Here is a 13,095-nt window from a genome sequence, read left to right on the forward strand (position 1 = left end):
TAACAAGAATCAAATTCCACCCTACCCCCACCCCCCAGGATGAAAATTTAATTTTCTGTGAACATAATTAATTTCCAGAAACAGCTCCCTTTTCTTTGAGAGTTAATATTTGCAACTAGTTTTTTTTTCTCCAAGAATTAAATTTTAATTCAATTAATTTTTTGCTTAGGTCATTTGGTACATCATAACTTACTCGAGTGATAAATATTCGTCATACGGCAAATTGAGTTACTTCCCTTAGCTAATTTTTTTAATGTATAAATTTTGCTCAGAACAGGGGAGATAACTGTTTGTTACTTTATAAAGTTTTTTTTTTTGGTTAAATTTGAATTTTAACCTCCAAATCCCTACAATAAAAATTGTGTGTGTGTGTGTATTTATTTAGGTATGAATATATTTATATAGATGTGTTTCTGTATGTATATATGCCTTAAATTTTTCTGTTTCTAATTTATTAGTACTCTTCTTAGGCGGGGTGGGGGTGGGGTCAATTTCTCTCAAGGAAATTAAAGCTCATTGGAATTTAGATAACAACAACGATAATTGCTACATATCGAACTTGAGAAAAGTCCAGCATATTTTAAGTTTCATTTAAAAATTGTATCAGAAAAGTGTGTATTACCTGTTCTTTTTCTTTACTTGAAAATCTTAGCTCATATTTGTCAAGACAAATATTTATAAGAGAGGAGGCTGTGTAAATGACCACCACCACCGTCATTGTTGTTGTCACCAGCCTCATCATCATCGTCAGTTTATGTCCATTTTACCATGCTGGCATGGGTTGAACACATTATTATGGTTGTGGGCCAGTTTCTATTTGAAGTCACTGCCTTCCTAGAAAGGTTAGCAGATCATGTCTTGTTCACACATTCCATTTTCAGTTGAATGCTTTCTTTGCAAATTTTATGGTGCTCCTTAACTGTGACACCAAATTAGGCCGTCATTTTACCAATCACTTTCACATACATCTTCATTGTGTTCTACTCCAATATGTCAGATCAACCTGCCACCATCAATTATTTCAACACAGGTCACTCCATTGCCTTTCTGCCAGTATTTCTCAACACCATGGTTTCACACACCCAGGGAGGTTTGAGGAACAATATTTCATATTCAATCTTGGAACCATGGCATTAATGGGCTGAAATAAATACTCTTCTGTCTACTACTCCTCCCACTCCTGTTACAGTAATTCCTGTTTTAACCTTTACCTTTCCTCTCACTCAGATCGTCCCTTTACCTTACACTTGTACAGTTTCCCTTTTTTGTTTTTTACTTCCCTTTCCTTCTTTTTTTCCCCAAGTGTCTTTATTCTGCTATTTCCTGTCAATGAGTGCACTCTCCTGTTGTTGGGCATTCCCTGTCACTTGCTGCCAGTCGTTTGGATCCATGTCATTCCATCAGCCTGTTCATCCATTTGTCTGTTTGTCCACTCATCTGCCCTTGCATACAGACACACACACAGAGAGAATGTACACACATACATACAGACACACACACATACAAACATATACATAGACACACACATTCATGCGTACATACAGGCATAAATACATACACAGATACGCATGCACATACACACACACACACACATATATGTTCATGTAAATCTGATCACCATGTTTCCTTAATTCTCTGTTATTTCTATATATTTTCAGTGAACATTTTCAACATTGATGATTTGGAACTTGCTAGTGCTGTAGTCGTTTCCTCAGAGAAAGAAGAAAGTGAAACTGAAACAAAGGAACAAAATGTACAACTGACATCGAAGACACCAAAGAAAAACCTGTTAATAACCAAGAAAGAATCAGATATATCAGTCAGTGAAGATATTCCTGAGAGAGGAAATGCAGCCAATATTTTCTCCTCATTTGGAGTTCATAGCATCGAAGAACTTCTACCAAGGAACCATTCAGCTTTAAGTAATCATCAGACTGTAAGTTTTGAAGGTGCATCCATTGTCAAGACTGCATCACATCTAGAGGAGTCCATTGCAGAATCAGTGCCTGAAGATTCTATTGTGTCCGATGTACCATTAAGCAGGAAGCGAACACCTTCTGTAGCAGTGTTGGAAACCTATTCTGAAGACTTTACTACTCTGAGTAATTCTAAATCTGAAACTGTAGAGTACACTGAGGACTTCCATACTCTTTCTGCTTCTAAAACAATCGACAAAGGGACCAGTACCTCCACTATTTTTGTAACAGAGTATGAGCTATCAGATTTTTATCTCTTTGGTCAATAGCAGTGTGTGGTTATTGATGTTGTTATTACTGTTGTTGTTGTTGCTATTTTTATTTTTTGTTAGGAGAGAAGGCAATGCCTAAGATCCTTTACAGGGTCTCTGTGACTAGTGGGATGGAGAAAAGAAGGGAGGTCTTCAAACAAGGACCCTGTCCTGAATGCTTGCAATAAAGTAGATTCTGTTAAAGACACTCAGCCAGGTGATAGTATCAACCCTTTAGCATTCAGATGACTCTGTCAAATGTAGTTCTTTTTAATTGATATTGTTTTGATTTAATCATATATTATCTTGTAGCTTCAAGATTTCAATGCTATGATTGTTTATTTTTAGAATGACATTGTAGTGTAGGTGTGAGAGGTTAAATCTGGCCTGTTTGAACCTATAACAGATTGAATATTTGGGCAGGTGACCATCCAAGTTAAGTAATGCTACTCAGAGAGGCAACACTAGAATTGAACACCAGAATGCAAAGAACTGGCACAAATACTACAAGGCATCTTGTCTGACATTCTTACAATTCTGCCTATTCACCACCCCAGAAGGGGAAAGGCAAAGCTGGCTTCACTGGGATCCAAACACAGAAGGCAGAGTGTTGGAAAAAATAGCACAATGCAGTTTGTCTGATGCTCTAATCATCATCATCATCATCATCGTTTAACGTCCGCTTTCCATGCTAGCATGGGTTGGACGATTTGACTGGGGACTGGCGAAACAGATGGCTGCACCATGCTCCAGTCTGATCTGGCAGAGTTTCTACTGCTGAATGCCTTTCCTAACGCTCTAATGACTCTGTCAATTTGTCTCTTATTATTGTTAAGTTGTTATTGCTATTGGACATTTCTTGTTCTTCCAAAATAAATTTTGCAAGGTGGGACAAGAATACTCAGATTCTCACAGGAGAGTGATATTCTGTAGAAGTTGGATGTAGGGGTTTTATTAGGACCCAAACTGAGACAGTGGCAGCTATCAATTACTATCCAACATCGGCAAGCGATGTTAGTGGAAGTGGTGAGGGTGGTGTTCTGCAAATGGTGTGCATTCTCTTCTGATGATCCCTGAAACCTTCTGGCATTCAGTATGTGGAGTTTTCAACTGACTGTACTTGCACTAGTAAGCTGTTCCTAAGTCTCTTACATGAATGAACACACTATACTCAACTCTAAACAACAGACTGTATTTAAATAGACAGGTGCAGACATAGCTGTGTGGTTAAGGCATTAGCTTCTTAACCACGTAGATTTGGGTTCAGTCCTATTTGTGGCATCTTGGGCAAGTCTCCCTCATCACCATATTTTAATGTTGATCTTTCATGCTCACATGGATTGGGCAGTCTGACAGGATCTCACAGGTCCAAGAAGTGGATAACGCTCCAGTGTCTGCTTTATCCTAGTTTCTATGATTGGATGCCCTTCCTTATGCCAACCACTTTACAAAGAGTGGTAAGTGCTTTTTACATGGCTTCAGCACAAGTGAAACCCCCAGGCAGTTTGCAAGACTAAGATCTCTTTTCACTCAGTGACCTTCTTATATAGCACTGGGCTGACCAATGTTTTGTCAAGGAATTTGGTAGATGAAAATCGAAAAAAAAACAAAAAATACCCGTCACATGTATGTGTGCGTATTTTCTAACATAGACTGAGTTATGAACGAGGAAGGCAACGTCGTTGTTTGCCGTCCCCAACAAGCAGTGACGTCATCGTTTATGCTTCGACTGCAACCGAAGTTTGTTGACAGGAAATGTTAACAAAATCATTCTCTATCTCTGCTTTCTCGAATTTTCCCAAGTCAGTGACCAAAATTCAAATACTTTTCTTGAAAAACTAGCGGGGGTTGGTTAAAAATCCTCCCTCGAAATCGTCTTCCGTCCGAACTATAATTGCAAGGAAAACAGACGTTAAATGATATAAACGAACGGTGATACTAAGATCTCTCCACTAAACACACTGTCTGAATTGTTATTCCGTTACTGGATTCAATCATTGGACTGTGACCATGCTGGAGTAATATTTTCAAGGCTTTTCGTCAATTGAAATGTACCCAGTACTTCGCTACTCGTTTTACTGATGTCTATTCAATGGCTGAATTCCTCGAGTTACGTCCCTTTTTGGGAAGTTCACTCCCCTTACATAGGTAGACTTATAAAGAATTTATACCTGATTAACGTGTGGAACACAAACACAGATTCTCTCTCTCTCTCTTTCTCTCTCTATCTCTCTCTCTCTCTTTCTCTCTCTCTCTCTCTCTCTCCCTTTCTCTCTCTCTCTCTCTCTCTCTCAAAAACTGACTGTAGTTAAAAAATTCGCTTCCCAATTGGATGGTCTCTGGTTCATTCCCACTGCATGGAACATTTGGATAAGTGTCTTCTACTATAGCCCTAAGCTAACGGAAGCCTTCTTAGTGGATTTGGTAGAGGGAAACTGAAAGAAGACTGTTGTGCATGTATACATATAACTTTTACAAAGAAAAGGTTGACAGGCTAAATAGATTGAGAAAGATTTGAAAATTTTTTTGCGTTTTTGTTAATATTTCAAAATGTTATTTAGTAATTTTGTTAACCATTACAGGTCGAAGGTTTCAAAGAAAAAACACAAAACATGTAAAAAGGTGAGCAGTGTTGAGACACAAACCCAAGAATCAGATTTCAAGCCTTGTTTAGAATGTCTTTACAAGAACCAAGACTGGAAAGGTCGACCTTTACATGAGGGTGGCAGAACCAAAATTTCACCTCCCAAGACAGGCTATTATCCTTGTGGACTCCATTCTGTCATAAGTAAGAAATGCTTCTGTTGCTTTTAACTCTTTGATTGTTTCCTGATATTTTCTTTTGGCTAGTTCCAGATATTTTATTTTGGAACATATTTCAAATTATGTATTAACTGAGAAAATTTTAATGTAAAAGATGTTACATATTAAAAAGTACTGATTTGAGACAGGATTGGCATTAGTATTATAACAATGCTGGCAGTGCTAAGTAGCTGATGAACTATCTTGTGGGATAAGCCCATTACACACACACACACACACACATATATTATTTTAAATAACGATATATGTAACCCCTACTAAATATGTTGAGTGTCTCTTTCTTTCATTTGTCCACTAACTCATATATATGAGGGAGTGCTAAAAAGTTCCTGGCTTTAAGGGTATTCCAAAAGATCTGGTTGGAGGCCCAAACTTTTGAGTTCTTTTACAGGGTTTAGAAAAACTGAAGGACGGCTGCAATAAGTGTGTGAATCTGAGATGCGAATATGTTGAATATAATTGTAATTAACTGATCCTCCTGTATTTTCTTTTCCCCAAAGGCAGGGACTTTCTGGCACTCCGGTATTATCTGCACAGCTCAAAGTAAGGTGAATAAAGTCAAAATAAGCAAGATATCAAGTAGTGATGCAGTACGACTGTTTCAAGGGGATCCATTTAATTGAACAAATTTAATTGAATAATTTTTCTTAAGTATTTTAACAAAGTAAGAAGATGTAGCTAAGAATAGACTACAACTTCTAAGAATTGAATGGAGCATAGTGGGGTCATAGGGTTGTAAGGGTTGTAATTCATTTCTAATTCATTTATCACTTTATCAACTACTAAATCTGAAACTAGAAAACTGTTTCTACTCTGAATAAAGGACAAGAGTGAGTTGACAGCTCATGGCTAGGTATGGTCATAAATATTATCATAGGTGTCCCTTTTACTCCAGGGAGGAAATAAGACATTAGTAGTAGTCAGTTGGATATAAGTAACTGTCTATAAAAAAAGGCAGGGTAGGAGTAGACTTGTATATAGATAGTTGATAATAACGCCAACATTAATGTAGGTGGTTGCTGGCCTAAAATAGCATTATATAGCTATAGAATTAAAATTAAATCAATCATAAGGATGCACACATATGTCTACCTGCTAGAAATGAGAGCTAAAACCTTCGTTTAAATCATCAAAGTGACGCTGAAAATAATAACAAAATCAACAGTACTCGGCCAAAATGGATTGAAAAAATTCCCTCACATACCTATATAGCGTAAAGCTATATTAATGTTGCTGTTATTATCAACTATTTATATTGCCTTTGATAACAATAGCAATATTAGTATCTATATAAATATTCAATCCTGAATATTTGCTCCTGATATATATGTATGTGTGTGTGTGTGTGTATTTGTGTCCTTTTGTCTTAACAGCTCTCAATAGTTGTAAACCACTGTCAGCCTTATACAATTAGTAATATTTCTCCATGTCTGGCCATGGGGAAATATTACATTACTTGGAAGCAGGCGAGTGTTGGCACTTCATGACTTATCCTGTAAATGTTGTTAATTTAGTCATAAATAAATAAAAACCCCAATTTCTTGTTAATTCTATGGTCATGTAATGGGTAAATTCTTTCTTTTATTGCCTTTGTTTTCAGACCAGAATGTCTACAACCCCAACTTACAAGTTGTCCAGGATATGATGAGGCAGCAAGTAGAATTTACACAGCAGTTCTGTGAATCACAGAAATACCTTTACCATACTCTCACAGACAGTATTCAACCATCCTATGTATACACCACGCTGAAAGACACCAAAGAGGTGACTGAATAACTTAGGAATTATTCAAGAAATATTGCATGTATATGTGTGCTGGCATGTGCATGCATGTTTTTCTGTTTTTTATTAATGAGTATATATAATTTGAGTAGCCATGTTGCTTCTCTACAGCAAGAAACTTGTTCTGTTCTGGTCCCTCCTTTCATACTTTTACCCCACATCTCCTAGCATAAAACCACTTCTCTCTCTTTACTGTAGTTTCTCTCCAACAAGGGGGCCATTTAGTTTGAAAGCTGCACAGTGTCTTTATTAGTGCTGTGATATGCAAAGAATTGCATCCAGTTCATTCTGTATAGTGATTGGCATCAAGAAGGGTTTGTTGTTGGCACTCCGTCGCTTACAATGTTGAGGGTTCGAGTTGATCCGATCAACGGAACAGCCTGCTCGTGAAATTAACATGCAAGTGGTTGAGCATTCCACAGACACGTGTACCCTTAACGTAGTTCTCAGGGATATTCAGTGTGACACAGTGTGACAAGGCTGACCCTTTGAATTACAGGCACAACAGAAACAGGAAGTAAGAGTGAGAGAAAGTTGTGGTGAAAGAATACAGCAGGGTTCGCCACCATCTCCCCTGCCGGAGCATCGTGGAGCTTTAGGTGTTTTTGCTCAATAAACCTTCACAACGCCTGGTCTGGGAATCAAAACCGCAATCCTATGACTGCGAGTCTGCTGCCCTAACCACTGGGCCATTGCGCCTCCTAAGAAGGGTATCCAGCTGTAGAACCTATACCAGGATTGAGACTTAGTGCACTCCTTCAGATGTTTGGGGTCCTGTTTAACCATCGAAACCATATCAACATGACAAGTGGATGTTGAATGATGATGATGATGATGATGATAGGGGCAACATTAATGATGACAAGTATGGGACTGTGATGGTGGTGGTGGTGGTGGTGGCTTAGTGAAAGGAAGAAGGGTATCATCTATGACCTTTTGCTAGGTCCTATGGAGACTGGAGGGGTAAAAAGCACTGGTGTTGGTGCCATCTAAAAAGCACCAGTACACTTTGTAAAGTGGTTGGTGTTAGGAAGGGCATACGGCCATAGAGACCATACTAAAACAGACAATTGGAGTCTGATTGTGCTCCCTGGCTTGCTAGCTCCTGTTAAACCGTCCAACCCATGCCAGCATGAAAAACTGACATTAAATGATGATAATGATGACTTGATTCAAATAGCTGTAACACAGTGGATTCCACTAAAATGCACCCAATGGCCTGATGGTGGTGGTGGTGGTGTTGGTGCTGCTGCTGGTGTAAAATTGGGAAATTCTGTGATTTGAAAACAAAGTACACCCTATCCGATGACCTAGTACAGTTTCTTGTGCACTGATCTCACTTGCAAAGTTTTTATCAGTCTGTGGCCAAGGTTAAAGACACTTGCCAAAGACGATCATGTGATTGTGAAGGGGACTTCTTAAGCACTTCTGTGTGTGTGTGTGCATGTCTCCATGTCTGTATGTGTATATCTGTGTGTGTGTGTGTGCAGATGTATGTGTGAGTGTTTGTACCTTCATGTTTCTGTTTGTGTATCTGTGTCCATACCTGTATGTATATATCTATGTGTATGTGTGTGTGCATGTGTCCACATATCTGTATATCTGTATGTTTGTTTGTGTGTGTGGGTGTGTGTTTATGTGTCTAATTAAGTGTTGTTTGTAATCTGAGGTTGTAGGAGAGTGCAGTGTCTACAGATTTTCAGATCCTCTTCGAATAACGAATTAAGTCAGTTGGAGTTGAGTGAAGTTAATAATGTTAATATTTAGCTTAAACTTATAAAGGTCAGGAATCATCATCATCGTTTAACCATCCTCGTCATCATTTAACGTCCGTTTTCTATGCTGGCATGGGTTGGGTGGTTTGACTAAGGTCTGGAGAGCCAGTGGCTGCACCAGGTTCCAATCTGATTTGGCAATGTTTCTACAGCTGGATGCCCTTCCTAACACCAACCATTCCTAGAGTGCAGTGGAAAGCTGGCAGAACCATTGGCATGCCAGGCAAAATGCTTTGTGGCATTTCGTCTGTCTTTACATTCTGAGTTCAAATTCTGCTGAGGCTGACTTTGCCTTTCATCCTTTCGGGGTCAATAAAATAAGTACCATTTGAGCAATGTAATTGACTAGCTCCCTTCCTCAAAATTTCGGGTCTTCTGCATATAGTAGAAAGGAATATTTAGTTGTGGCACTTGATGTTTTGTATTCAAATCGTAATAAAGTCAACAGTAACAAGGTAGCAGAAATGACAGAATGCCAGATCAGATATTTAGTTTTGCTTGTGTTACTTTATGTTCTCAGTTAAACTTCCACCAAAAGAGATTTCAGTTTTCATCATTTCAGGTTTAATAATATAACTTAACCATTTTGATATCAACCTGTCTGAAACTGTTCCTGGTCCTATCATAAAATTTCACTGTTTTAAAAACTGATCTCACTTCAAACTTTCCATCAAAATTTCAAGTTCATTTTTGTTTCAAACACTAGCTTAATCCTTTTCCCACCATATTTCTGTTGACATACACTGCCTTTGGTTTGATTAACTTTTGAAGGTGTTTGGAACATAAATTAACATGAAAATTTTGATGGAAAGTTAGATTGTAAATCATTTTAAAACAAGAAATTTGTATCAGAACCAGGCACAGTCTAAGGCGGGATGGTATCAAAAGAGTTAAAAACAATAAAATCATTTTACTAAATTCTTTATTTTCCAAATTAATTGAAGCTTAGTCAGTCTATTTCAATAGAATATGTTAAAAGAAAGTTAATAGTTTGTAGTTACTTAGTTCCACACCAGCTCTGATTAAGTGGAAGTGCATGGTTTATTGGTTGGGATGTTGGACTCATGATCATAAGATTGTGGTTTCAATTCCTGGACCAAGCGATGTGTTGTGTTCTTGAATAAAGTACTTCATTTTATGTTGCTTCAGTCCACTCAGTTGACAAAAAGGAATGATCTTGTGATGGACTGGCATCCCTTTTGGGGGAGAATTTTGTGATCTCGGTCACTTATGTGCCATATAAACCAGATAACTAGTCCTGTGAGTCTATATGACTTGTGAAGGGTCTTTATCCCTTTTTTCAGCTGATTAAGTGGACTCTTGTTCTGAAAAACTTTCCAGGTTTTCTACCTCCTGCAGTTTCACTTAATGTGTAGAGGTTCCCTCGTTGGTTTGAATAAATAACTGTTATGTCAGTTATGTCCCTCTTCATTAAAACTCTTGAAGCTACTAATCGTTATATCACCATTATCATAGATTTTTGTAATATTTCTAATCTTTCTCTTCTTCTCCCTCCAGTACATCAGAAAACATCGGAAACCAAAGCTAACTTTGAAAAAAGCCTTGAAACTGGTTGAATTAGAAGCACAGCTTCAGTGATTAAGTATGTCCATGTTACTGGTCAGTACGCAGTTTATCCGTCCACTATCACCAGTGTCCACTTTGGCTCAGCCTCTGTCCTCTTTGCAGTTACTGTTGCTGTTATCATTGTTGTTCTCAGGATTTTTATTTCAAAGACACGACATGGTTGTGAATGAAAAAGAATAAAAGAAAAGAAGGAAAGAAAAATTTAAGAAATTACATTCCTTTCATCTCATTTCATTCAGTTTTGTTTATTTTTTTAATAATAAAGAAAAAAAATTCCCCTTGTCATTTTTCAAAATTTTCTTCGATTTTTTTTTAATTAAAAAAAAAACGATTGAGTTCATTGCAGTAAAGATTACTTTGGTTCTTCATGTTGGCAAGTGAGAGGGAAACTGTTTAATAACTTTTGTAATGGCTTAGAAGTAGAAGGAACCATAGCCATGGCCTTTGCCATCTCTCTAAGAATCATGAGAGATCAATATGTTTGAAGCTCAGCTTCAACATCTAAAAGTTGAAAATTGAAAAAAAAGGGAGATTTTTGCTAGAAAGTTGGTCTTGTTCCAAAGAACTGACAATCTGAGAAGGATACAGCAAAACTGAGCTAAAAAGAAAACGGGTATTACAAGAACCAACCATAAGAGAAGACTGCTGGTATTTATGTTGTGATAAAGGATAACTGTTGGGTAAAGAAGTGCCAGATGATACAAACCCACTTACAAGGCTTTTGTCGGCCCAGGGCTATAGAAAAAGAAACTTACTCAAGGTGCTGCAAGTGTGACTGGATCCAAGACAACATGATATGGAAGCAAGCTTGTTGACCACACAGCCACACCTACACACACACACTCACACACATGAGAGGGTGCTGAAAGGTCCTGGCTTTAAGGGTATTGTGAAAGGCCTGGTTGTAGGCTCAACATTCTGAGTTCTTTTACAAGGCTTAGAAAAACTGAAGGACCACTGCAATAAGTATGTGAATCTGAGAGGAGAATATCTTATCTATAAAAGGCAGATTTTCTGTGTGTGTGTGTATATGTTTAAAATTCATACGTTTACACAATTCCAAATTTCTTGGATGAAAGAATCAGAATAGCACACATTAGCCACTATAGACATCTATTTCTAAAATATTCATTGTGTCAACTTGTGTGCATTTCTAACTTTAAATGTTCCGCTCCATTTAAAGAGAAAAACTGTTGTAAACAATAAATAAGTAAATGTGTGAAGTATTACTCCTGTTAAAAACAGTAATAATGAGGTGGCTAGCAAGACTTCTACCTAAACAGGTATAATATAAAATATTTGAAGAAAAGAAGGGTAAAGATACCGCTTGCTAAAAATCAAAGCGAAAGCTTCAAAAAACCACCAATTCTACGATAAGTACACACACGATCAATTTGATGTAATGAATATTTTAGAAATAGATGTCAAATATTATTTCCAACTGAGGATTGCAAAGCATGTTTCTCAAGCACAGCATGAAATCAATTGATATTGGGATATGTATTAACTGCCTTCAAATTCCATCCTGAAGGTAGGCCTGTTTTTAAAAATATTCATTACATTGCTCATGTATGTATCTATTGTAGAATTGGTGGTTTTTTGAAGTTTTTGCTTGGATTTTTAGCAAGTGGTATCTTTACCCTTCTTTTCTTCAAATATTATATATATATATATATATATATATATATTCACACACACACACATACATGTATATTCATACATGCATACATACATACCTACATACATACATACATACATACATGCATATATATATATATATATATATATATATATATATATATATATATATATATATATATATATATATTATTTTGTTTAAAAGAGTTCCAACACTGTCTGTTTTTTATGTTTTATTTATATTCCTGCAGAACCAATGTGGGGTATAGAATATGGAATATACAATATATAATATAATATACAATATATAATATAATATAAAATAAAATAAAAATGGATGGCACCATGAAAGAAAGTATTGAATGTAGATGAAATATTGAGTGTTCAATATAAAGGATCAAATATATAAATATAAATATATAAAGGCGACTCGAGTTTCAGGGCTATTTCCCTTTGTCATGGCCGGTATGACAGACTTTAACAGACTGTTAAAGTCTGTCATACCGGCCATGACGAAGGGAAATAGCCCTGAAACTCGAGTCGCCTTTATATATTTATATTTATATATTTGATCCTTTATATTGAACACTCAATATTTCATCTACATTCAATACTTTCTTTCATGGTGCCATCCATTTTTATTTTATTTTATTTTATATTATATTATATATTGTATATTCCATATTCTATACCCCACATTAGTTCTGCAGGAATATAAATAAAACATAAAAAACAGACAATGTTGGAACTCTTTTAAACAAAATAATATATTCCTCTATACACAATCATACAAAAAAACCACCTTTTTTGTATTTATTTTTACTCGCATATATATATATATATATATATATATATATATATATATATGTATGTATGTATGTATATAATTATCATCATGTGGCCAAGGGGAAAAATATCACCTTGCTTGAAATCAGCTTGGAATCAGGTGAGGGTTAACAACAGGAAGGCTATCAAGCTGTTTACAAAATCCACCCGACTCATGCAAGCAATGAGAACTCGACAGTAATATGATGATGGCAATGATGATGGTGATGATGATGATGATGATGACAACGATAACAATGTTGATGATGATGATGATGATGATAACGACGACAACAACTGTGATGATGTTGACAATGATGGTAATGATGATGGTGATGATGAAGATGACGATGATGATGAAGATGATGATGATATATAATTGTGAAAACACTGATCCATGTATCTAAACCTAGTATATATATGCAGATACAGATTTAT

The 13,095-nt window shown here is 36.5% G+C and overlaps 1 protein-coding gene across 1 annotated transcript in view; it reads left to right on the forward strand.

Moving 5' to 3' along the window:
- LOC106879933 (uncharacterized) overlaps positions 1-10,489 on the forward strand; it is a 43,551-nt gene extending 33,062 nt beyond the window's left edge. Inside the window, exons 6-9 of the mRNA XM_089358420.1 lie at positions 1,659-2,208; positions 4,810-5,015; positions 6,651-6,814; positions 10,126-10,489. Of these exons, the coding sequence (XP_089214546.1) occupies positions 1,659-2,208; positions 4,810-5,015; positions 6,651-6,814; positions 10,126-10,206 (1,001 nt within the window). The 3' untranslated portion in view covers positions 10,207-10,489. The remainder of the gene's footprint in view (positions 1-1,658; positions 2,209-4,809; positions 5,016-6,650; positions 6,815-10,125) is intronic.
- The last annotated feature ends 2,606 nt before the right edge of the window (positions 10,490-13,095 follow it).

Source organism: Octopus bimaculoides, chromosome 10 (genome assembly GCF_046866305.1).
Source record: "Octopus bimaculoides isolate indiv1 chromosome 10, ASM4686630v1, whole genome shotgun sequence".
NCBI lineage: Eukaryota > Metazoa > Mollusca > Cephalopoda > Octopoda > Octopodidae > Octopus > Octopus bimaculoides.